At 38.8% G+C, this 25,814-nt stretch overlaps 1 protein-coding gene across 5 annotated transcripts in view; it reads right to left on the reverse strand.

The window, feature by feature from the left end:
* The window catches only part of UTRN (utrophin), a 387,861-nt gene that overhangs the window by 9,064 nt on the left and 352,983 nt on the right, over positions 1-25,814 (reverse strand). For all 5 annotated transcript variants that reach the window (XR_008462314.1, XM_054162750.1, XM_054162746.1 and 2 more), the window contains 7 exons: positions 23,672-23,783; positions 15,102-15,238; positions 13,430-13,468; positions 13,120-13,185; positions 10,461-10,526; positions 6,394-6,552; positions 5,798-6,041 (listed from right to left, as the gene is read on the reverse strand). Coding sequence is in view for 4 of the 5 variants with exons in the window: in XM_054162750.1 (XP_054018725.1) it covers positions 5,798-6,041; positions 6,394-6,552; positions 10,461-10,526; positions 13,120-13,185; positions 13,430-13,468; positions 15,102-15,238; positions 23,672-23,783 (823 nt within the window). In the remaining variant the exon portion in view is untranslated. The remainder of the gene's footprint in view (positions 1-5,797; positions 6,042-6,393; positions 6,553-10,460; positions 10,527-13,119; positions 13,186-13,429; positions 13,469-15,101; positions 15,239-23,671; positions 23,784-25,814) is intronic.

The raw sequence follows: 25,814 nt of genomic DNA on the forward strand, positions 1-25,814 counted from the left end.
CTTCAATACATGTTGTTGAGAAATAGAAGGAAAAATTCACTTAAGTAGCGAGCAAATCTCCAAATCTCTCTCTCTCAGCATGACAATATGAACTTCAAGTTTTGACTAAAAGAATAAATCAATAAATATTGCTCTGCATATAGAAAACAAAGAAAACCAGAAATATTTTCAAGCAAGTGAAGGATTTTATGTTCAAGACACTGCTATGCACAGTGCATGCCTAGCAAGCAGTTACATAACATTCCGTTCAGTATCAGGCTTCAACTCAGCTACAGACTAGGTAACAGGAGTGTGGTGATTTTAAATAGACCAAGCCTGGGGCAACTAACCCCAGGTAATTCTGTATAGCCAGGACCCTCTGTTCAGGAAGTTAGAGCTCTAATGCTAAAGAGATGAAGCAAACTCTCCAAGGGTTAAAAGTTACTTCAGCATAGAACAAGGTAAACTCCAGCAGCAGAGAGGTTGCTCACCCACCCAATAAACAAACAGAATTTCATCATCCAAAATGCAAACTTGATGTTCAGAGATGACTGAAGAAGGAAAATTGTTGCTGGATTTGACACAAAACTGCAGTTCAGCAACACGGGCAGCAAGGCATTACAAAGTCAAGACTAATTAGGATAGGAAGATGTCTACAAACCAAAATGACGAGTTAGTAGTGAAGGCTACTTTGTACCACTTAGGAGTGCTATTGCAAATGACAAAACAGCCCCAGGGTGCATGAGGACTTCAGTGGTGGATAAAAATAATGCTTGACTTGAGCACAGTTGCACAACACCTACAAAATCCGATCACCTCCAACATCAGCCCCCTCCAAGCTCCACAAAGTTTATGTATTCTCAGCCAAAACAACCCAGCAGACATTCCTTAAGCAGAAATCATAACAAAACAGCCCAAAATATTACTATATGTCAGCTTGCTTCTTCCTGAAGAATAATAAAAAAAAAGCAGGGATACCAAGCATGGCTCTCTAGGGATGAGGAGGATGTTTCAAACTCCAGGTGCTAGGAGTTTTCAAACTCCTTTTGTGCAAAACCAAATAACAATGCAAAGAGGCAGATAAGTTCTACTCTAGAAAACTCTGAAGTTGAAGTATTTTTATATATTACAGCAGTTTTAAAAACATTTCAAAGGAGATACTTATTTTAACCAATTTTTATCTACATTGCCTTATTTCACTGTGTCTCCTCCTGCTGGTGTCTTTCCCAAAGAAAAGCCTGAAGTGCTCTGTGGCTTAATGGACAGATAAGACATACCCATACCTACTCTTTCCTTGATTTCTGTTGCTTTTGGTAAAAAGCCAAACACATGAAACAAACCAAAAAGTTCCCCTTTCTAACCTCTGAATCTGAGGAAATCTCAAATAGGCTAACTCCCTTACCCTATCCATCACAGATGTTTCATGTTTGTTGATAACTTGTGTTCCAGACTTACTTTCCCAGCTATAAAAGAAGTAGTTTCCTCTCCCCCTTTCATAAAGCTCTTCTGTTTTCAGATGAAGGGACCGATGCAGTGCCTATTTATTAATGTCTTACAGTCTGATTGTATAGCCATTAGAAGCCAGATGACTTTAGCTCCCATAAACTTCAATATCAAATCCAGTATGAAACCTCTATTCATGTAGCTCAGACAAACAGAGAAAAATTCAAACAGGCTTTAAATGTCCTTCATAATTCTGCTTTGCACATGCAGTATCTAAAATGGCTGAGGAAGGAGATGAAAATGGATTCTATTTTTTCCCCCTGTACGATAAACATGTTGGTATCAAATTTGTCACATGCTGGTTCTGTTTCACCTACCTCTTTGGCACTGTAATCAATCAGGCAGACAAAAATGACAGAACTGTGTGACAGCTACCAATCCTTTGGGCTTGCTAAAATATAAATAGTATGGTAACCTTAGAATTGTGACCTGAAGCAGGCAAATGTGCAGTGAGGACACTCATGTATTTCTGCTGAAGGTGCTCTCTAAAGAACATCCTAAAATGCTCTCATCTAGAGTAAACAGTTACAACAGGAAAGTTCTTCTGGAGAAAATAGTCTCTTTTAGATTTAGTGGCAAGTTAGTTACCCAAACAACAGCCAGGAGGCTGAGGGCAGAAAAGAAATTAAAAGATTTGCTCTTGACAGAAGAGAGAAACAGTTCACATGAAATGCCTGTCACAGAAAATAAACTGCTGTAAGAAAGTTGTGTCCTTCAATAGTAGCAATTATTATTATAGCAATTACTAAGTTGTTATATATTTTGACATTGGGACTCATGAAAATCTTTCATGCAAATCATCCATCTCATTAATGAGAAAAAGTATGCCTTGTATGCACTGAAAAATACTTGAGACAGATAATAAAAACAAAGGATTCTGGTTTCTGATAAAGTCCTTCCCGAGACAGTGAAAAAGACTTTCACAGACAGTAATGGCCTAGGGGACTGAAAAACAAACATGCTGGAGTGCAGTCATTCTTTCAGAAAGTTAAGGGGGCAGTAATGAGATTCAGTGCTGCTTCATAATTGTATTAGTGGCAATATAAAGAAGTTTCAAAGAATATATACTCAAAAAAAAAAGAATCCAACGGCATGAGATTTAACACAGCCAAGTGCCGGGTTCTGCATATTGGCCACAACAACCCCAAGCATTGCTACAGGCTGGGGTCAGAGTGGTTGGAGAGCGGCCAGGCAGAGAGGCACCTGGGGGTTCTGGTTGATAGTAGGCAGAACATGAGCCTGTAGTGTGCCCAGGCAGCCAGGAGGGCCCATGGCATCCTGGTCTGCATCAGGAACAGTGTGGCCAGCAGGAGCAGGGAGGTCATTCTACCCCTGTACACTGCACTGGTTAGGCCACACCTTGAGTCCTGTGTCCAGTTCTGGGCCCCTCAGTTTAGGAAGGATGTTGACTTGCTGGAGCATGTCCAGAGAAGGGCAACAAAGTTGGTGAGGGGCTTGGAACACAAGCCCTATGAGGAGAGGCTGAGGGAGCTGGGGTTGCTTAGCCTGGAGAAGAGGAGACTCAGGGGTGACCTTATTGCTCTCTACAACTACCTGAAGGGGGGGTTGTAGACAGGCAGAGGTTGGTCTCTTCTCCCAGGCAACCAGTACCAGAACAAGAGGACACAGTCTCAGGCTGCACCAGGGGAGGTTTAGGCTGGAGGTTAGGAGGAAGTTCTATACAGAGAGTGTGACTGCCCATTGGAATGGGCTGTCTGAGGAGGTGGTGGAGTCACCATCATTGGACGTGTTCAGGAGGAGGCTTGACAGGGTGCTTGGTTGCATGGTTTAGTTGGTTGAGTGGTGTTGGATGATAGGTTGGACATGACGATCTTGAAGGTCTCTTCCAACCTGGTTTATTCTATTCTATTCTAAAATTTGAATTATTTACAAAATCTGAATCCCCATCTTGGTAGTAGGTTCAGAGACCTCGGAGACTGCTTGAAAAGAATCTGCTTAGCAAGAGGTCAAAAAAACCCCCCACTAAACAGAACCACAGAAACATACCATCCTTTCACTTGGAAAAGACCTTTAAGATCATTGAGTCCAAGCATTATCTAATTCTACTATATATAAATAAAAGATGCATATAGAAAGTAATATTGAAGTCACAGATATTATAAAAGTAATAAAGTAGACCTTTTCATATACTTGACTTCATACCAGCCACTTCATTAAGACAGGAGAAACAGGAACACCTTAGGAAATGGCACCTGAAACATTCACAAGCCTGGCAAGACTCCCACAGAGGCAGGACATTTTGGACAGGGAGCAAAAGAGCACTAGTATATAGTAAATGAGGTATACATGATCAGAAATACTGGAAAAGGTCAGCTCTGTTCTACCTTACCCTACCAGACACCACAAGCTGCAAAATGCCTAGAAAACTACAGAGGGAGAACTGAGAAGGAGAAACTTCTGCCCCTCCACCCACCCATTTAATCACAACACACATGTATACTCTAAAGGTCTTACTAAAAATGTTATAAGAATACTGAATAGATTACAAAATTATAATCTTTCATTGGTTTTGCAGAACTTCTGTGTTTCTGTTCTACAGCTATTTCTTTGCAGATTTTAAAGCCCACTCTGAAACACCCACTAGTGGCCACAGTGCTCAAGATACTCAAAAATTCTTTTAAGAGTTTCACCAATTGTTATCTTCCCTGTTACATTTTAAGCTACTCAAATATTGATTAAAGATGCTAGAATAACACTAATGACAACAAAACCACACTGCTAGAGGACTAGAGAAGCCATTGGAACAGATGCATATTAAAGTTAGTCAGCCTAGAAAAATGACAAAGTCAGCCAATGAAACAAATAAACAAAAATATTTTTATCATTGTAATGAGAGCATCATCTACAGCAGGAACTGATGTCATTGTGATACCTTGTTTATGCAACCTGTTTCTTGGCTTAGTGAAATCCTCCACTATGTACAGCTGAGTCACAGAAGGCAAGAATCACTTGACTTATTGTACTCTGCCCCAAGTGTGAAGACCAGTTAGGAGAAAATGTTCATATAGATTTATTTTCCTCAAAGTGACATCTCTAACAACACTTTGTAGTTGTTTCTGCTGTTATTTTTATAATCTAGATGTGCATATGCTGCCTTCAAAAACAATCAACCTTTTCCCCCAAAAAAGAAACCCTACAATCACTAGCTAATGACATTTGCTAAAAGGCTTTTGCCTTCAGCATTTATTTATGAGCAGATAATTTTCCTGTAGCTCACTGGTTTAAATATACTATTTGAGGAACTGGATTCATAGAATGCATTTTCTTTGGCATGCTAAGAAAGGTTTCAGTGACAAACTGTGGCAACAAACCCAAATTACTTAAGGAAAGATTGGAAAATTGAAGTCAAATACAGGGTGAGTGGCACCACGATTTAGAATAGGGTATGTATTTTCTTATCCCTGCTTTTTAATTAATGAAAAAATGTGCTATTGTCAATGTTTTAGAAGTTACCAACCCCGTGTAACACTAGAGGCTTGGGGCAGAGTGGCTGGAAAGCTGTCTACTAGAGAAAGACTTGGCAGTGCTGTTTGACAACTGGTTGATTATAAGCCAGCAGTGTGCCCAGGTGGCCAAGGAGGACCAAAATATCCTGGCCTGCATCAGGAACAGTGTAACAAGCAGGCCCAGCACGTAACTGTCACCCTGTACTCAGCACTAGTAAGGCCACACCTTGAGTACTATGTTCAGCTTTAGGACCTTCACAACTAGAAAGACATTGAGGAATATGTCCAAAGAAGGGCAACAAAGTTGGTGAAGAGTCTGCAGAACAGATCTAATGAGGAGCAGCTGAGGGAACTGGAGTTGTTTAGTCTGGAGAAAAGAGGCTGAGAGGAGATCTTATTACTCTCTACAACTACCTGAAAGGAGGCTGAAGCGAGGTGGGTGTTGGTCTCTTCTCCCTAGTACCAAGTGATAGGACAAGAGAAAATGCCCTCAAGTTGCACCAGAGAAGGTTTAGATTGGATATTAAAACAAAATACTTCACTGGAAGGGCTATCAAACCCTGGAATAGGCTCCTGAGTGAGGTGGTTGAATCCCCATCCCTGGAGGTGTTCAAAAGATGCATAGATGTGGTGCTAAGGGATGTAGTTTAGCACCAAACTTGGCAGTTGGATAATAGTTGGATTCAATGATCTTAAAGGTCTTTTCCAGCCAAACTGATTCTTTTTATCATCTTGTGTTCATTTGACTTTCACTATGGCTTATGCTAGAGAGTAGGAAAAATATGTCTTCATGGTAGAAATCCATCACAAAAAACTAACATAAGAGAAAGACATCACTGTACATATACCTGGTCAAGTAGCTGACGCAGACGGTGAAGCTGAGACTCCAATTGTTTATTGTGGTCTTCCAATATTTGCATCCTTGCTTCCAGGCGACCTTTATGTTGTCTCAGGAGTTTAGCTTCAGCAATGAGCTCTGCATCTTCAGAAGCATGCTGAGGTGACACAATAGAGTCAGGAGGTGATGCAAGAGGGTTTATTCCTCTCCGAAGGTGTTGCTCCTTTAGTTGTTCATATTCTATCTTCAGGCTCCTGGGATATTGAGAAGAGGAGAAGAATGATGACTTATCAAGCAAATTAAAATAAAACACTTCCTTAGATCAAATAATGGTATTATCACCTCCAAGAACACAAGTAACTCATGCAATGTCTTGACTTGTGGATTATGGGAAAAAATACTAGACACTAAAGTAGAGGTGAAACTAAGGTATTTTATCACAGACCCACCCTCTTCTACCTAACAGCCTATGTAGGACCATATGCCTTGATTGATTTTCTTTGGCTAAAACCATGACTCAGAGATCAATCTCTTCTCATCGCCAACATTCATACACAGCACATGCTGCAGTTAGAATTCAGACATCAAGTAGGATGATTATGAAACCTTTGCTCTTCCTCAAGGTCAGCAATAATGCGCTCCAACTCTCCTCGCTCTTCCTTTTCAACTGACTTGAGTATCTGAGCAGGACTCTGTGGCTGGCTCACAGGCGATTCTCCTCCCAGTGTCTGACAATACTGCTGGATGAGGGCATGCTCATCCTCTCTAGAGCAAAAAAAAACAAACCACAGAGAAAGACAAAACCCAGGAAGTTCGTTATATGCAAATTATTTGTTTTCCAAGTAAAAGTGCAATGAAGCTTTACAAATGGCTTCTAGAAATTTCCTGTCAGTCAGTTTAACATCTTTCATCACAAAAGAAACAAACCTACAGTCTCATCTGAATGAATAGTAAACCCAGTTATTTAGAAATTTATACCTTGGAAGAAACAGAAGTTATTTCTATGGGGACAAATACTCTATAAATATATAGATGCACAAGAAAAATATATCTGGTGTTTTACAGGCCATGCACATGGACTGGGGTTTTTCTCAGTAATAAATTCAGGCTCTTGGGGTAAATGGAGGAAATGAGTGTGACAGGAACAAAAGAAAGTTGCAAACACTCCGTAAATGGAGGACTTCCACTTAAAAGCATCACCAGTGTTAGGAGCAAGACAAAATAACTACAGATGAAGTAAATACTGATTCCTTGTGTCTCCCTCTTGGAAAAGTATTTCTATTATGCATCGAAGTGATGCATCAAATCACTTGAGAAAACCTTTTACTGAAGACTAATCTTAATGTAGAACAACACCAACCTATTTTTTCCCCTTTTTATTCTACTGTATGATTATTTGTCAAGTTATGGCCACAGCTTTCTTTCAGGGACACTATCATTTGTACCTGCACAGACTTAACTTTTCCCCTATGCTCATCTTCACTTGTGAGGTCTTCTTTAAAGATACACATGTTTTTGCATGAATTAAAGATGACATGAAGGAAAAACATTTTTAGTCAATGTATTTATACCAGAAGTCTCAAGCATGAGAGCATTACAATGTTTGTCAAGAAGGTGGGTATACTACAGACTATGGTGTTCTTTAGTTTTGGTTTGTTAGGGGTTTTTTGCTACCTACAAATATTTTTCCAATTGAGGAAGAGGCATATTTAATGGAAGGTTAGAAAATGCTTAGTTAGGGCAATAGGAGTAATAGTTCATATTCAAGGCAACAGATAGTTAAAACCTATTAAATTTCTTTGGTGTTTTCTTAATCAAATGGCATATTGCTCACACGTCTGCAAAAAAGAACCCCTCATGATGTCAACTATCAGAAAAAGTTCTTTTATTGTCATTCCAATGTAGAAGACTTCATGTACTCTTTGAAATATGAAGTGTGCTAAAAGTATTGTTGATGTACTTGTGAACCTGACATAACCAAAGCAGTAACTTTCCAATATTGAGTGCAAATATGTCTCTGTTCTAGGATCACAGTAGACTGAAAGACACTTGAGGACTGATAAAAATAAGATCACAGAACAGAACTCCAATTATAAGAAGGAGAGAATCTGATTTCAAAACCAGTAATAATTTCCTGCATGTTCAGAAGAATACCACAAGAAAAAGAGACTTTTCTCAGATAGGTTTACAGCAGGGGCAATTGCAGTGAAAATAAAATGTACATCCAAATTTCAAATTCCTCCTTTAAATTCAGTCTCTATAGAATGATTACAACATGTTAATCTCTATGCCAAACTGCATTTAAACAATAAGAATCAAGCTGAACTATAATCCTAAATTCCTAGTGTCCCAGCTGTAGGGAACTTATGACCCAAACTGGGATCCAAAATTAGCTCTGTAAATGCCTGGAGAAATTGCTTCAAAGTATTAAGCCCAGGGAAGTGGTTGCAGACATGGCATTCAAGGATATGGTTTAGTGGTGGATTTGGCAGTGTTATGGTTAGACTCAATGATCCCAAACGTCTGTTTCCAACCTAAATGATTATAGATAAAGCTTAACTCCAAACAACAGTTGTTCAGATCTGTGTGACTGCTTTTGTATTTACCTTAGTTAAAGCATGCATTATTTACCTGCAAATAAAACAGCAGGTGCCAGCAGGTACAATGTCACTTTCTGCTCCTCCTTGTCCTCTATATCTCTACATATATTGCTTGTGTAACAATCTACATTTCACAACAGACTTAAGATGCAGATTCAGGTATTATTATCATGTTACTACATGAATTCACCATGTTAATTCTTTTTCTTCAAATAAAGGTTATTTTTGTAGATGAGCAAGGAAACGGCATTGAAATCAACAGCTAATTTGCCAGTAAAAATGAAGCAAATACACCCTCCCTCACCACTGGGATGGATGGTTGGTTGGCCTTTGTATATGAGTAGACTCATTAATTGCAAAACAAACAACTCAATCAAGTTTATGAGCATTTAGCTGCCTCCAGGTTTTCATCTTTCCTGACAAATGACAGTACGTGCAGTCCTCCTCCTCCTTTTTTTTTCCTTCCCCCCAAGGGAAAACAAAAAGAAGTATTTTGGCTGCATTTCTCTCACTGGTAAGCATACCAGTGGCAGAAAGACATGAAAACAGACACAAAAAAAGTTGTCTTAGTTATGTAAACAGAGTTAACTAAGCAGGAAAGACAGAACATTAAAAAATAGTCACATGTGCTTCTCTGAAGCAAAGTATTTCAAATCTCAAATTATTAGCACATTCATAACTTCATGATTAGATGTTTCAAAACAGTAGATGAAAGTAGTATTGAGAAAAATAGCATTTTCTAACTAAAGTTGAACAAGAATCCCTGCCCCCTCGTAAAAATGTTGATGACATTAACAACTTGGGTCAGTCTTAATACATTGACTTAATGTCAGACCTGAAGATACACCGAGGATAAAACTTCCCTGTATTTTTACACTGACACCCCCCCCCAATCATATGTAATTCATCAGTAATTCAAGGGGTTCTACACCTTCCAGGTTAATCAATGGATTTTAATGAAGGATTTTTTTACAATAAAAGGGACACACAATTAAAAAAAAAAAAAGGCATTAATAAAATGAGTAGGACTATGTTTGTATCTGCAAGTACAAACAGATGGATCAGCAGCCAGCAAACTGAAATACAAACAGAAAGCTGTAACACTGTTCTGGCTCTGCAGTTCCTTCATAATATAGAGTTGTTTGGGGTTTGTTTCGGGGTTTTTGAGTTTTTGGTGTTTTTTTATTTTCAGTGACAAAATTGTCCTCTGAGTTAGCACAAGCTTTTCACCAGTCCACTGGCCACTTTGACACAGGATTTCTTTTCTTTTATACAATGATAAATGAAGAAAAAAAATTACAAACTAGAACCTACAGAGCAGTAACACTTTTCTGGTTGCATGAAATATCACAGTATCACCAAGTTTGGAAGAGACCTCAAAGATCATCGAGTCCAACCTGTCACCACAGACCTCATGACTAGACCATGGCACCAAGTGCCACGTCCAATCCCCTCTTGAACACCTCCAGGGACGGTGATTCCACCACCTCCCTGGGCAGCACATTCCAATGGCGAAAGACTCTCTCAGTGAAGAACTTTCTCCTCACCTCGAGCCTAAACCTCCCCTGGTGCAGCTTGAGACTGTGTCCTCTCATTCCTGTGCTGGTTGCCTGAGAGAAGAGACCAACTCCCTCCTGGCTACAACCTCCCTTCAGGTAGTTGCAGACAGCATTAAGGTCTCCCCTGAGCCTCCTCTTCTCCAGGCTAAACAATCCCAGCTCCCTCAGCCTCTCCTCATAGGGCTTGTGCTCAAGGCCTCTCCCCAGCCTCGTTGCCCTTCTCTGGACATGTTCAAGAGTGTCAGTGTCTTTCTTAAACTGAGGGGCCCAGAACTGGACACAATACTCAAGGCAATATCCTCATTTTTGAAGCAGAACAGCTGACAAACACAGAATTCCCTTACAACATTTTCTGGTGCTTGGAATAACAAATTTTTGCAGACATCCTTGGTATCATGCATAATAGATAATTAATAGATACTTTCACTGGGACTAAGTCGTGTGTTACAACTCATGAAGATCATATATCTATAACAAAAGTTCCTGGCAGCTTTAATGAGCATGAGTTACTTACACGCTTCCTGTAGTGGAGCTACTATCTGTGAGGAAGGAGCCATTGGTCCTTTCCATCTGTGCAAGCCTGGGAGGCAAAAAAGGATCATGACTTTCAAAGAACACATTGCACAGTATAAAGGCAATGTGAAGATAAATACTACTTAAAAACACATCAGATATGGCAATCTTAATATATATGAAGAGGAATATACGTCTAGATTTTGTGACCAAAAATACTATAATCCTGAGGATGCTTATAAGAAACTTGTGCTATGATTAACAAAGACCAAGTATATTTTCTATCTCTAGTATAATTATCATTAGCATCTCCACAACTCTCATGGTAAAATTAGAGACACATTTTTGCAGATAGTTTTCTCTTTGAATTCTATAAAACTAGCCTAATGAAAGAGAATAAATACTTTTGAAATATAGCATATGGAACATCTGAAATTATGGTTGGCAAGTAACATCACACTGTGAATAGACAAGTAGTGGAAAAGAACACAAAACCCAGTGTAATTACAGGGAGTCATTGCATACTGCTCCTTGTTTTGGAAGGAATCAATCTGCAAGGACTGGATTATTACACTCTCTAGATAAGGTAACACAGATTTTTAAAATTGCAGCAGAAATTTTCTATTCAAGTTTCTAGGGAAGATAACCTTACGTCTTTAAGACACACACATAAAAATTCAGAAACACTCAATGCTGTGCACATATATTGGACTGCACCAAACACATTATGGTATCTATCTTTACTACAAAATTACCCTAATTTCACATGTCATTTTGCAACTGTTATGTATTATTATAGACATAAAAGTTCTTTTTGAAAGAAGTGTGCAAGGCCATAAAGAAATGGGAACGCTGGTGTTGTCTTTTAGCATGCAGCAAGATTGCCCAGCTGCATATTTGTTAATATTCCTCAGGGTTGAAGTAGGATAAATAAAAGTACACACAGGATGAAGTTGTCTTGATTCCTTTGTCCTACCACAGCTGGGGGGCAACACTATGCTCCAACACCTTCCCTGAAGGGAAGGGCAAGCTCCTAAGTGACTAGAGATATGCAGATCATCTCTGCTCTGGGGCATCTCAAACAGACCTAGGTCATGGTGAGTAATATGCTTACGAGTCATCTTTGTAATGCTGCTCAGCATCATTAAATCTTTGATGAAACACAGTTTTGGAAATTGATCTTCATAGTCCCTTTGTCATACAGGGAAGTAGAATAAACCCTGCTAATTTTCAAACAGGAGCACCTGTCCCATATGTCTAACAGAGGGATCAAATATCCCAACTCACAAATGCAGATTCCATCACTATTACCATGTTTACATTGTCCACCATTTAGTGAGGATTTGCTTGGAGTACCATGTGGAACCAGGAGAAAGCCTTGATAAGGGTGCACAGGAAGACCGGAAGGGAACACTACAGTTGCACAGAGCCTTCCAGGCAGGATATGAACTGAAAGCAGTGTGATCCACCTTTATCAAGTCTAATCCAGAGCAGGAGGAGAGGGAAAATATATTGCTAGGATCTCTTCTGATCCTTGATACAAGTCCAGAGTTTGTGCTTTATATGGGCATAGAAAGCCACAGTGTTGTGGCACCACAGGCAGCAAAAAAGGAATACAGGGAGACAGAAAACTCTCACATCTTTCTAAAGCAGTTTACTTTGTTCTGTGACTTTTAATTGATAACAGCATTGGTCTAAGTCATAGATTCCAAGAAATTGTGTAATTTATATGAATACATGTTCCAAATACTTTGCCTTTGACAGTGGCAGGTGGAGGGAAAGAGTTGAGATGGATGGTAGATAGCCATTCAGCATTGTTTCTGCTCCATTTTTCCATTGCTGCAAAGATCATATGCTGGATATCCTAGGTATTTAATAATATGCTTTAAACTTTTCTTGTAACGCCCATAGACAAGAATTTAGTTAAACACGAACTCTGGATTTTTATCAAAGAGCTGAAAATGTTAACACTGTTCATTAGTTGTGATCAGATACAGCAATAAACACATCCAAAGCAAAACTCTTTGTAAGTTTTCATGATAATATGGATTAATTTCTGCATGAAAGATGGCTGGTGTTACTTGGTTTTGAGAGGGTAACTCTTGATGAGTGCTTAATCATCACTAGTTCTGAATGTATGGAAGAGAGTTTGACAAAACACAGAAGCATTGAGATGGACCTGGCATAACAGACATTTTGTCATGAAAGGACTAGGGTGACCTCATAAAAGCCAGAACATAAACCACCAGTAATTATTATATTCTGCTAAAAGTCAATGGTAATAGTCAGTGTTAATCTATTGCAGAAGAAAACAGAATCCTGCAACTGAAATCCTACAGGGAAAAATTGCATACCCCAAAAGTTCCATTGATTTAAAAGGTTATAAGTGAAGAAACAAAAGGAAATCAGCACATTTTAGAAATAAGACAGCAATTCTGCAACAGCTCCCATTCTGTATGACAGACAATAGATTTAATGCATCTATTTTACATTCAGTATGACTGTAATCATCAGAAGCTAATGATTTAAAAATATTTGACTTACATCTGAGTACAGAGTATTATATCTTTGTAATAAATAAGGTCTAGTAGAGTATATTAAAATCTGCAGGAATCAATGAGAAAATGTAGTGTACTGGTGAGAAAATGTGCCTCTCTTACCTAGTAGCATACTGCTCTATCCTGGAGTGAGTGTCATCATGAAATAGCTGTGGAGACTGGGAAGGACTAGTTTAAAAACAAAACAAACAAAAAAATAGTGGTGTCTAAAGCAATTCATGATATCAACAACATGATTTTTAAAGTAAGTTAGACTGATGACAAATAAATAAATTCACAACATTGCCAAAGGAGTTATTGCTTTGGGTCAGCCATGCCCCGTAGTTCATGCAGATCATGTTAGTCACAACAGAGCGAAACAAAACCAACTGCTATTCAGAGCTTTGCAGACAAAGGTATTCTCCATACTTACTCATATTGCTCTGGCCACATACTGATGAGTGTGATAGGACTGCAAGGAAGACACACAGACAAAAAAAAGGAAAAAAGAGAGAGAAAGAAACTATGAAACAAAATCTTTGCTGCCATTTAAAAAAAAAGATAAAGCTGGAGAAAGACAAAATACTTTTATCAGCAACCTTCACAGATTATTTAAATCAGTAATAACTGATGTAAAGAAGAGACAGCAACAGACACTGACATGGATCAGGGAGAGACTGGAGACTGACTTACATGCGTCATTTTGTTAAGCAAAACTCAATTAAAAAAACCCAAAAGCCAAATGAGTGTTATTGATTGAAGTGTAGTTTGTAAACCATAATCAGTTCATTTTAATTCTACTCAAATACTGGAGCTTTCATTTTTAACTAACTAGAAAATACATTTATCAAAATAAATTGTGGGGAAAAAACCCACCACTGACAACAAAAACCCTACCATAAGTCAAAGTTATCAATGTTTATTTTCCTTCTGCATAAAATCAGAGGTAAATACATATTGTATTGCATTCTGACACTTGAATATCTTTAGGATTTCTTATATTCTTTGTTTTTTCTGATTTAAAAGAATGTATGACCGAGTTTTGCCACACACAGGGGAGAGAACCAATACTAACATTTTCCTCAGTATGATGCTGGCAGTTTATCTGTATATTTCCCACTTGACTGGACAAAGAAAGTTTTATCCTGACCTATAATGAGAGTTTTGACATTCCAATTTCTGGCACCGCTGACAACTTTTCATCACATCAAAGCAGCTTTGCTTTCCTGCGTTGGTGGCAGCTAAGAGTGCCCTGGTGAGTAACATTTTAACATTTGAGTGCACCTTGCCTTCATAGAAGTTAAGCCATCAACAATGCCAGTTTTCAGGTTACTTCCTCCTGTTTCTTACACTGCTAACAAGCAGGTTGTGTTTGCTTATTGTAAACAAAATGCAGAGTCCTCCAGTCACCAAAACAGAACATCGAGAATGGAACTGGGCTGTTACGTGCGAGGGGAATATGTGTGCTGAAGGTTCATATTTGCTGCTGCAAACTAAGCGGTGCTGTGTTCAGACAATATAGAAGTACTGCAGACTCCAGGATGTCAAGGAGAGTCCATCCATGAAACTACCTCTAGCACCCTGTCAACACATCTTAATTTTGCTCTTTCAACAGTGTCCTTTGCTGACAACTACCAAGTAAGTAAATGGGAGTATTTCTGCTAGCACCACAAGTAATACTGGAGACACAAAGTGCTCTCTTTCATCAGGCCACCAATTACTTCTGAAGCCTGTAGGAACATAATTAGCTCAGAGATTTCTAATTCCAGGGACTCTGCAATAACCAAATAAGCATTTCAGTTCCCAAAGTCCAGTATTCCCAAATCTATCTAAGTGTTCTCTGTAGAAGAGCTATTAACCCCCCTCCAACATTACCTGCTAAAGTCCATGGCTTTATGACAAAATGCTTACAAAAAAATCAAAGTATAAAATAAGTTACTTTTTCAAGCCCAGGCAAAATCTGAAAATAGCACAAAACAATTTATAGAAAAGAATGCAGCACGAGACTCTACAGCTGCTGTTGATTATTTCTTGGGTTTTACATTTTTGTTTTTAAAGGAACAAGCCAGTGATCCCAGGAGCAATTACTCTATAATCAAGCTTACGTCTCCAGGTTGTCACCCTCCAATACTGTTTGCACAGGTAGGTAGCCAAGTCGGGGGTGCTTTGCAAAATACTTCTTTGACCGGAATTTATTCTTCAACACCTTTGTGAAGTCCCGAACATCTTCCCCAGATGTTGTCTTAAAAAGTTAAAAGAAATTACATTGAACATTGCATAACAACATTGAGATAACAGTGCTGCCACTGTCCTCGAAAAGGATAAAAGGAAGAGCTTTGAAACGTTAATGATGTTGAAATTTCTGGTTTAGTGTCCTGAAATATGGTACAATAACAGTAATGCCACTAGAAATTCTCTTCTGAGGGAAAGAACAGCAAGGCTTCAAATTTGCAGCAACAAATGCATTAGACTTATCAGTTACTTTATAAATCAGAAAAAAAAAAATAAACAGGTTCAAGTCTTAAGCTGAACTTTTATAATTAGTATACAAAATACAAAAAAAAAAGTCAGAAAAAGAAATTATAGTAAACAAGTTTGCCAGATACAAGGAGGATACCCTTAGCCACTGAAAGCAATCTTGACAGCGCATTTATACACATGAAGCTTGTGACCTCACCCCGCAGACAGAAAAAAAACCTTATAATATCTCTGCTGAAAAAAAATACTGCCAACAGTAATTGCTTTGCTAAAAAAAATAAACCAAGCAAACCCCCTAACAAAGCAAAACAACAGCAAAACAACAACAACTAGAAAGTATCTAACATAGCTGTCTGTATTTACAAAGTTCCAGAAATTATTCACTGCCACCCATTTTATACCTCAAACAGTCACACCTAAACTGGACAACTTTATCATGAGATGGGAGCAGTACAGGCTAAAGCATTCTTCAGTGCAATTGCCAAGCTGCTCATGTGCATTTTCTCAAGTAACCACATCTCCTCCCACAGAATTCTGCAACTATCTGTGTTACTCCACCCACCAATGAAGCGACAGCCATCGTACAGGCACTGTTCAAATGCACAGTTAGACTGACTCAGTCATTTCCTTACTACCACAGGATAAGACTAGTACAAAAATTAGCCACAAGATTCTTCAAGCCAAAATTTACAAGTTACAACTGGCAAGACCCACTCCAGCAGCAGTTTTACTGGAATCCACTGATGCAGCCTCTTTCAAAGCTTTCTTAGGCCCATTACTAACAGTCACATGAAATTAATTTTGTTCTTTCGAATAGAATTAAAATGGATGTAACTGCTTTTGAAAAATCAGCTGGAATACTCACAGCAATGTTGGCAGCATTGATATAGTAATACTATTCACAGAATCTTAGAATCATTAAGGTTGAAAAAGACCTTTAAGATAGAATCATAGAATCTAACTGTAACCCAACTACTGTGACCACTAAACTATATCCTGAAGCTTCCTGAACACCTCCAGGGATGGCAACTCTACCACTTCCCTGGGCAGCCTGTTCTAATGCCTGACTGCTCTTTCAGTAAATAAATTGTTCCTAACATCCAATCTATACCTCCCCTGGCACAACTTCAGCAAATTTCCTCTCAAACTATCACTAGTTACTTGGAAGAAGTAACCAACTCGCTACTCAGTTAACTTCTGCTACAAAAGCAGGGATACAAGCAAAACATGCAGGCATAAAATACAAGGTGAAAATGGAAACAGAGAGATTTGCCAGAAGAAACAATAGTATACTTTAAAGGCATACTGCATATGTGCTTACAGACTGTACTGAGTACTCAGAACTGTTCCCATGATGTGTAGCAGTTACTGTTAAGTTACTATTAAGTTACTCCTGCAAGGGCAGTAAAGTATCACAGTATCACCAAGCTTGGAAGAGACCACAAAGATCATCAAGTCCAACCTGTCACCACCGACCTCATGACTAGACCATGGCACCAATTACTATGTCCAGTCCCCTCTTGAACACCTCCAGGGACAGTGACTCCACCACCTCCCTGGGCAGCCCATTCAACTCCTGCATTTGCTGAAGAATTGCAAAGGCTTCTTCAGATTTCCAGCCCAAACACTGTAACAAAGCACAAACTGCGTTTCTTTGCCTTCTGCTTTGGATGAAGCCTGCTAACAAGAAAGGATGCCTAAGAGGATGGATATCCTTAAGGCAAACAGAGTGAAAGACTTCAGTTTTTAATTTTGTTTTCCATTATGTACTACAAAGAACCCTAGAAGTAGGCAACCTATCCTCTGATTATATTCTCTATTGTCAAAACATAAAATACTTCCTACACACCTATGTATTTTAATGTATGTATAATACATGCAGCTACAAACTCTGTAACACACATCAGATGAGCAGTAAAAATTGTAGATAATTGAACTGATATTGCTAAGTTTTTCACATAAGACTTTAACAAGTACCAACAAAGTGGGCAAATCAGAGATTAAGAGGTGTCTGAACACCTGAATTTTAACACAGATAAATTTAGGGAAAGCTCACAAAATCACTCTCAGAAAGCATCTGCTTCAGCAACTGCATCATCTAAAGAAGAAACGTGAGGAACCCCAAAGGACTGCTTGTTCTCATGCAACAGTAACTTCAGCAGATGGAACTCCATCCCAAGGCCTACACAATGCAGAAATAAATGTCTGCTGAGCTGCTAGACTTCTCCTCTGCTGTATTCTTTATTTGATATGACAGCCCGATCTAGCTCCTTGGAAAGACTAATATGACTGCATACCTGATGAGGACAGTAAATACTAGCCAGTGAAATCTGAGCAGATTTGGAAGATCTATTTTAATTTGCATTCAACTAAGATGCAACTCTTAGAGATATTTCTTCTGGTTTTTTTTTTTACGTACAACCACATCACAGAATCCAATCCAAAACCATGTCAAGAGAGATGTATTATAACATTTTACTTTCCAAACAGACTAGCGAGCCATCATTGTGTAGAATCTATTAACTAAATTAAAAACAGCAGATAGTTTGTACACTTCATGAAATCTTGACTACTTCCACACAGCCACAGCACAAATATCACCATAATCACAGAGCTACTTGAAAAGCAAAGGAAGAAAATCTTTTCCTTTGCTGAAAATTTCAGGCAAAAAGTTAAACTCAATTTAAAATATCAGTTGTTAAAACAGGACAAAGCTCAGGAATGACTAACTAAGATCCACAGCTGGCACACACAGCTAAATAAAAACTGTGTATATCTGAAGGTCTCAGGAAGAAAATCTGTAGTAACTGACAAACAAGCATTAGCATTCTTCAATATACCAGCCAGGAACAAATGGAGTCGTAAGTCACAAAGTAAACGCAGACAAAATTCCTTGTAAACCAACAAAAATTTAAGAAACTGGAATTTACATAGAAAGCAGTACAAAACCCCAAAATGCTGAGATATGGTTTTCATATGGTGGGGGTCAGTCTGTTCAAACAAGTAACAAATTTAGGTTGGATATTAGGAGAGTTTCTTCACTGAAAGGGTTATCAGGCATTGGAATGGCTTGCCCAGGGAGGTGGTGGAGTCCCCATCCCTGGAGATATTTAAGAGTTGGGTAGATGTAGTGATCAGGGGGATGGTTTAGTCAAGGACTTGTCAGTGTTAGGCTAATGATTAGACTTGATCTTAAAGGTCTTTTCCAATCTAGGTAATTCTGTGATATGCAGGTTAAAAGAAAAAAACAACAGTTGGCATGTAGTTTAATGTATTAACAATTAAACCTTTGCTGGGAAAAAATTACTGTCAAGAATGTAATAAACTATTTGGAGAGCTCCAAATTAAATAATAGTAAATATTAAAATTACAAAGAAACATAAATATATACAACATATGAATATGTAATACTTACTATATATACACATATATTTATTTATACTTATTTCTCACAATTCTCTTCTTACAAGAAAATATAATAAAGTGACAATGGAAGGACAAACAAATTTCCCATTCCCTTCACTGCATATCTGTGTAACTGCTCCTAAGTCTTCCTACTATTAATTACTTTTCCTATACTATGCATAACACAAAACCAAAGAGCTGCTCTAATATGCAAACAGAAACTGATTCCCAGAAGAGAGCCTCACTCATGAATGCTGTCATTAACCCCAGTCAGATATTGATGGGTTATGAGGAAGATGGAGAAAAATATACAGAGACTTGATGCTCACAGTAATCACACAAGTTCCAAGAAAATATATTTTGTAGAAGACATGCACAGGGAGGCAAAATTTACAGTATTAAAGAACACTATGTTACTTAAGAGGATTTTAGTTTATTCTTTATTAGAATAATAGATACCTGACTTGGATACCATTTGATACTCTTCAAGTGCTTATAAAATATTAAGGTTTGTAGTTGTTTGGGATTTAAAACAAACAAAACCACCACCACAACAAAACCCATCAACAATAACAGAACCAACCAAACAAACAACTTTTTTACATGTCTGTATTTTTTGTTTCTTGACATTTTATTTCTCTGGCAACACTGGTGTAATCTATGCATGAGCCTGGCTGCTCTTGATGGAAAACAAAATTCTTAGACCTATGCATGGTAGCTGCAAGCTAGGTACCATTAATGAGGCAGGGAAACATCCCAGCATAGGATGTGGGATAAAGAAGCAGGTGTTTAATTCCTCTACTGTTTAAATGGACACTTGAGAATGCAGTTAACCAGTAACTTAAACACTTTAAAAAAGCATCTCACATCCCTAGATAAAAGCACAAGATAGGATACCACAAAAATTAGGTTATCAAAAGTGTAATAATTCTATTTATAACTGCCACATCAGTGATGCTTACACTGTGTAACACTGTGAAGATTACCCTCTGTGACCACTTTCAAATAGAGGCATTTCACAGCAATTTCTCCTCAAAAGGAGAGACTGATTATAAATTGTGTATGCATTTTAGTTTACTGCAATGAAATCAAGCTGTAATTTCAAGAGCAACTAACTTAACTCAGAATTCAATAAAGTTGCAAAAGGGTAGCAGATCACATAAATCAGCTATCCGAGCAACTGTAAGAGTGAGACCTAGGGAAAAGCACCATTGCCCAGCTGCTAGGTATCAAAGACTACCCTGACCAGATAGCTATTCTCAAGGCAGAGAGTAATCTCTTAAACTCAAAGTTGGAAATTATGTTCTGCATGTGAATTAGAAATTTTCAACCATTCTTGCTGCTTGCTTTCATATTTCCCACAGAACAATCCCGTTTTATAACAGTGAAGCATAATGCTTGGTGCACTGATAAGCATGTCAAGATGAAACCACTGACTTACTGATGTCAGTTTGTTGCTTAAAGAACACTGAGGCTGCTTAATGTTCAGGAATCTGTCCTCTCTGGATGTCAGTAGCAATTAAATTTTCAGATTATTTACCTAGAGGAGTAGTCTTCACAGGCACTATTGCAGATAAGCTTTATTGTGCCCGGAAAAAAAATTCAGTCTAGGGTGAACTATCATTCAAGCAATCATTTTTGACATCTTGCCTATCACATCCTGAGCTCCTTCAAGGATATAAAATTTTGGTCATCTTGAAGATGAAAGGACTAAGCTTTGCTACCATTATTTTGTATAGAAAGGCTACAAAAAGAACAGTTCCCAAAACATGGATCTGTGCCAGGTGAGTGTAGTAGCACAGAACTAGAAAAATCCATTATGCTTTCATTGAGCTCAGGAAGTAAGACTACTTGCAATAAGAAAATTTTCACAACTGTTGACCTGATATTTGTTACCTCAGAAAAGCTACTTTCAAGGTTTTACTTAAATACAACAGTTGTGAAGTGGAAACAGTTTGGAGAAAGAAAACCCACACAGTAACTATTTCCATTTCAAATTCAAAGGACGTGTCAATAGAAGTCACATTAATGCAACTCAGGTACCACTATTGAGAAAATTTCCATTCCAAAAAACCTAAGAAGAAATCATGCAGGTACATTTTAACATCATCAACCTTTGAATTTGTTGGAAAAGATAGAGTAGATGCACTCTTCCTATTCAGGCTACCTTTACCATAATATGCCCTCCCCTTTCCTGCCTATCCTCTATTTAAAAGGACAGGAAGTCCCTTTGGTCTCTCTTCCCTTTGACCTTCCTGCCTGGCTGGGAGCTGCTCCTGGTTGCTGGAACTCTTGGCATGGTTGGGCCTGCATCCACGTGCTGCGGGGAAATCCACAGCCATCCAAGACTGGGTTTTGTGTATCTTTTTATATGTATCACTTCCTTCAATCTCTCTGTACATCTCTTTTCTTTTAATACATTTTATTATCTGTTAAAATTACTTTCTTAACTTCCATGTCTGTGCTAACCCTTTTGTTTACCCTTTACTTTCCCTGCCTATCTTTTCCCTGAGTGGGGAGAGGGTGGGGAAGAGAGGGGTAGCCCAAATTCTGTCCTGTGGGGCTTTTGCCCAGAAACCTTAAACAGTGACAATTTCCTATACACTTAACTTCCTTCACGCATTTTAATCAAGAATGCAATCTTATTTCCCTTATTATCCTATAGTGAATTAAACCTCATTTCTCCCATAATTTCATGGAAAGAGGGGACTGATGTTTATAAACACCTGAAGGGTGCCTCTCAAGAAGGTGCTAATCTCTTTCCAGTGGTGCTCTGTGATAGGACAAGGTGCATTGGACATGGAACACAGGAACACAGGAAGTTGCACCTCAACATGAGGAAAATCCTCTTTACTGTGAGTGTGACAGAGCACTGGAACAGGCTGCCTAGGAGGGTTGTGGAGTCTCCTTCTTTAGAGACTTTCAAAACCCTCCTGGATGCATTTCTGTGTGACCTGTCCTTAGTGTTCCAGCTTTGGCAGGAAGGCTGGACACTACAGAGGTCCCTTCCAACCCCTACCATTCTATGACTCTAAGAGGAGGCAGAAAGAGAAAACTGGTAATAGTTATTTTGTTATCTTTAACAATCATTAGGAATTGACCGAAAACTAACAAATTTACTTCAAAAGATTCTTCAGAACGTAGCCTATCATGCCAGTTTATCAATGAAATCCTAACATCAGGTTACAAAACGAGTGAAAAATATATTAACGTAAGTCATGGTTTCTTCTGATCATAATGAAGTGAAAACACTACACAACAGAATTTTACATCTGTTAAGGTAGACTCTGAATGGAAAAAAATGGGAAAACAAGGTAGCAAGTCCAACTACTAAAGCAAAAGATATGAAATAATTATTTTTGTTCCTCACAAAAGTTCCTGTGGAACTTTGTAACATTACTGGAAACCACCTCTGTTCCATCAGCTCTTGTTACATTCTGCGCTGATTCATTTTGTTCCTGAGCTTACACACCTTTTACCACTGTTGCTTAAATTACATACCAATTTTCCTATTAATATGTTTGTGATTGAGTTAAAATTCTTAAGAAAGTAAACAACTATCAGATATTTTGAAAAAATGGAAGTAGTATGCTGATGAAGGAAGTTACCCACTCCTCCTCTTAAAAGTCTCCCAGAAATTTACTTAGAAAAAACTGTTTGAAATTTCCTTGCGAAAATATTGTCTTGCAAAATTAGTTTTTGTTAGTTATTGCAGGTAAACCTCTCAAACACTCACTGGTTAGAAATTGTCAATTCTGTTTTGGTGTTTTTTTTCCAGCTACACACCAAAATTTAAATATCCCAGTAAACTGTAATTAGTCAGCAGAGGGAAATAATGTATTTCCTACCATATTTTACAAAGGAAGCAAAATGCTAGATGGGAAAGTAAATATCATGCACCTTTAAAAATACTGAAGTGCATTACTAAAATATTAAATATGCTGCATTATGGTGTAACAATAGTAAAATGAGTCCCTTTCTTCTGACATGTTGTCATCCTTGTGTGGTGTGCAGGTGCAAGTATATGAATACTGCAAATATACTTAATACTCCAGACTTATTTTTACAAAAGTGACTTGTACTCATTTGTACAGAATGCAAGCATGGCTCACATAAAATCAGCAGCACTAACTGTAATGGGTTGGGGCAGACACCCTCCCCACCACGTGCAGAAATAACGACTCAGACAAACAGATTGCAAAAGTGGTGAAAAGTTTAAATAGAAAACAGTGAGTGCGTGCAGGAACCTAGAAACACAGTGACAAGAGGAACCCCAAAACAGACCCAGAAAGATCCCATCCCCACCTGAGGGTGCACCCAAAACCCCCAGGGCTCCTCCTTCCCACCCCCACTGCTAGGCTAGTCTCAGCTGGCCAGAACTGAGACTGCCCATCCCCCTGTGGCCTTGGGCCTAGCCAGGCCCATGGCCAGGAGATCTCTCCCCAGTTACCGGGTGTCAGAGAGGAAGGAAAAGAGAAAGTGCTAGACCCCGCCGTAAAATTTATAGTGGTGCAAGGGATTATGGTAGAAACACATAATTTCCTGTGTCCACCCACTGGGTTGGACTTCTGGACACAGGAAACACCCCCGCAGCAGAGGGCACCCAGCCCAAACTACGACACTAACAAAGTCCCTGATAATTTCCAAAGGGAGAAGCAAGAAGACAAGCTTACTAAACATATGAAATAGAAATCCTGGCAAAATATCTGGGTGACAAACAACTACAGTATTTTTTTTACCTCAAATATTGGAAACGCAATCCCTTAGGAACAGGCAGTAAATTGGTACTCACGGGAATACAATATTCCACCATTGGGTAATGCAATTTATGCCCCTTTGCTGTACGTCCAGAGAAGAAACAGCTCTGACAGACATCGTAGTTGAAATGTTTTAAGCTCCGGTACCTATGGAGACATTAAACAAAGTGAAAAAAGTGATTAGAGCTTCCGAAGTTTAACCTAATATTTTCCTGTTCTTAAGCCTCATGAGGCAAATAATTTTCTGAAATGCTGTCATATGTTTTTCACCAGCAGCAACACAAGGGTATTAGTACTTTGTCGAGATTAGCTTAGAAAACACCTTGAAGTATGCAGGTATATGAATAGAATAGAATACAGTAGAATAGAATAGACCAGATCAGACCAGACCAGGTTGGAAGAGACCTTCAAGATCATCGTGTCCAACCTATCATCCAACACCACCTAATCAACTAAACCATGCAACCAAGCACCCTATCAAGTCTCCTCCTGAGCACCTCCAATGATGGTGACTCCACCACCTCCTCAGGCAGCCCATTCCAATGGGCAATCACTCTCTCTGTGTAGAACTTCTTCCTAACCTCCAGCCTAAACCTCCCCTGGTGCAGCTTGAGACTGTGTCCTCTTGTTCTGGTACTAGTTGCCTGGGAGAAGGAGACCAACCTCTGCCTGTCTACAACCTCCCTTCAGGTAGCTGTAGACAGCAATAAGGTCACCCCTGAGCCTCCTCATCTCCAGGCTAGACAACCCCAGCTCCCTCAGCCTCTCCTCATAGAGCTTGTGTTCCAAACCCCTCACCAGCTTTATTGCCCTTCTCTGGACATGCTCCAGCAAGTCAACATCCTTCCTAAACTGAGGGGGCCAGAACTGGACACAGGACTCAAGGTGTGGCCTAACCAGTGCAGTGTACAGGGGCAGAATGACCTCCCTGCTCCTGCTGGCCACACTGTTCCTGATACAGGCCAGGATGCCATATGTGTCCAGAATATGGCATGGCCATCACTCACCGTGGCTGCAACCCTAAGGGCACCAGTGCCACTGGGAAACCCACAGCCCTCAGTTCACTTCACATAACCTTCCTACACTACACAGGCTACCTCACTGAGTAAATAAATTCCTGCATCTTTTAGCCACAGAGGGAGACAATGTCAATCATCTGTTGCCACAGTGCTTTGAAGCAGAAAATCGTGCAGGCACCAGCTTCATAGGTGGCATGTAAAAAGCTCATCATTTTAAAGTTCAAAATGACTTTAAACCATATTGAATTGACTGAAACCCATATTGCTTTAGTCTTTCTTTTTCCTCTCTTTTGTTGTCAGGTGATATCTCAGAAAAGATGTTTATAAATAAAATCCTTGAAAATTCATGTATTATAAAAATAAGATTAAATTTAAAACTTCAAGAGGTAACAAACTTATCCATTATCCTCTGTATTAAATCTATCCATCAAGAACTCAGTTGTTTTTGTTTTTCAACTAAATCTGACTAAAGCAAGAATTCAATTCCAGATTCTGCCCACTTTTTCTTATAGTATGGTTGTTCTGACTGGATGAGGTTGTATCATTTGTATGAAACTAAAATGAGCTAACTGAATCAAATTGAATAGCTACTGAGTAGTTAAAGTTTAAATTAAATTGCTTCTTGAGAGTAGTTTTCAGCACCAATCCACATTATTCCCCTGCTGAGTTTTATGTTTTATTTTGCAAGAGAATGTATCTACAAATGTAAAGGTTCACTTTTAAGAATGCTGATGCAACTGTTTATAATTTTTACTGAAAGCTTGTCTATTAAATGGCCACATCTACCTTCTGTGAAGATGCTAGGTGCTTGTTGTTGCAGATCTTTACCTTCATTGTAGAAATCAGTTAGAATGAGACACTCCTTTGTCTCCTTCTCTCTTCTTTTCTATTTCTACACTCCTTCTTTACACAGAGTATTTCAGTACAGACAAGAGTCGTCAGTGCAAATCTAGCATCTCAAAGGTATCTGAGCTGAAGCTTTGTGACCCTATGCTCCCTCCAGCATTAATGAAGAAAACTAGGAACATTTAGAGGACTTTCATCTCCTTTTAAGGCAGGGAACAAAGTTGGATCAGTTTCATTACTTTTGGAAGTACTTGCATATCTATATTAAAAGAACAAGATTGCTAGCTCATTTGTCTAACACTGACTAAAGCCA

Source organism: Dryobates pubescens, chromosome 6 (genome assembly GCF_014839835.1).
Source record: "Dryobates pubescens isolate bDryPub1 chromosome 6, bDryPub1.pri, whole genome shotgun sequence".
Classification (NCBI taxonomy): domain Eukaryota; kingdom Metazoa; phylum Chordata; class Aves; order Piciformes; family Picidae; genus Dryobates; species Dryobates pubescens.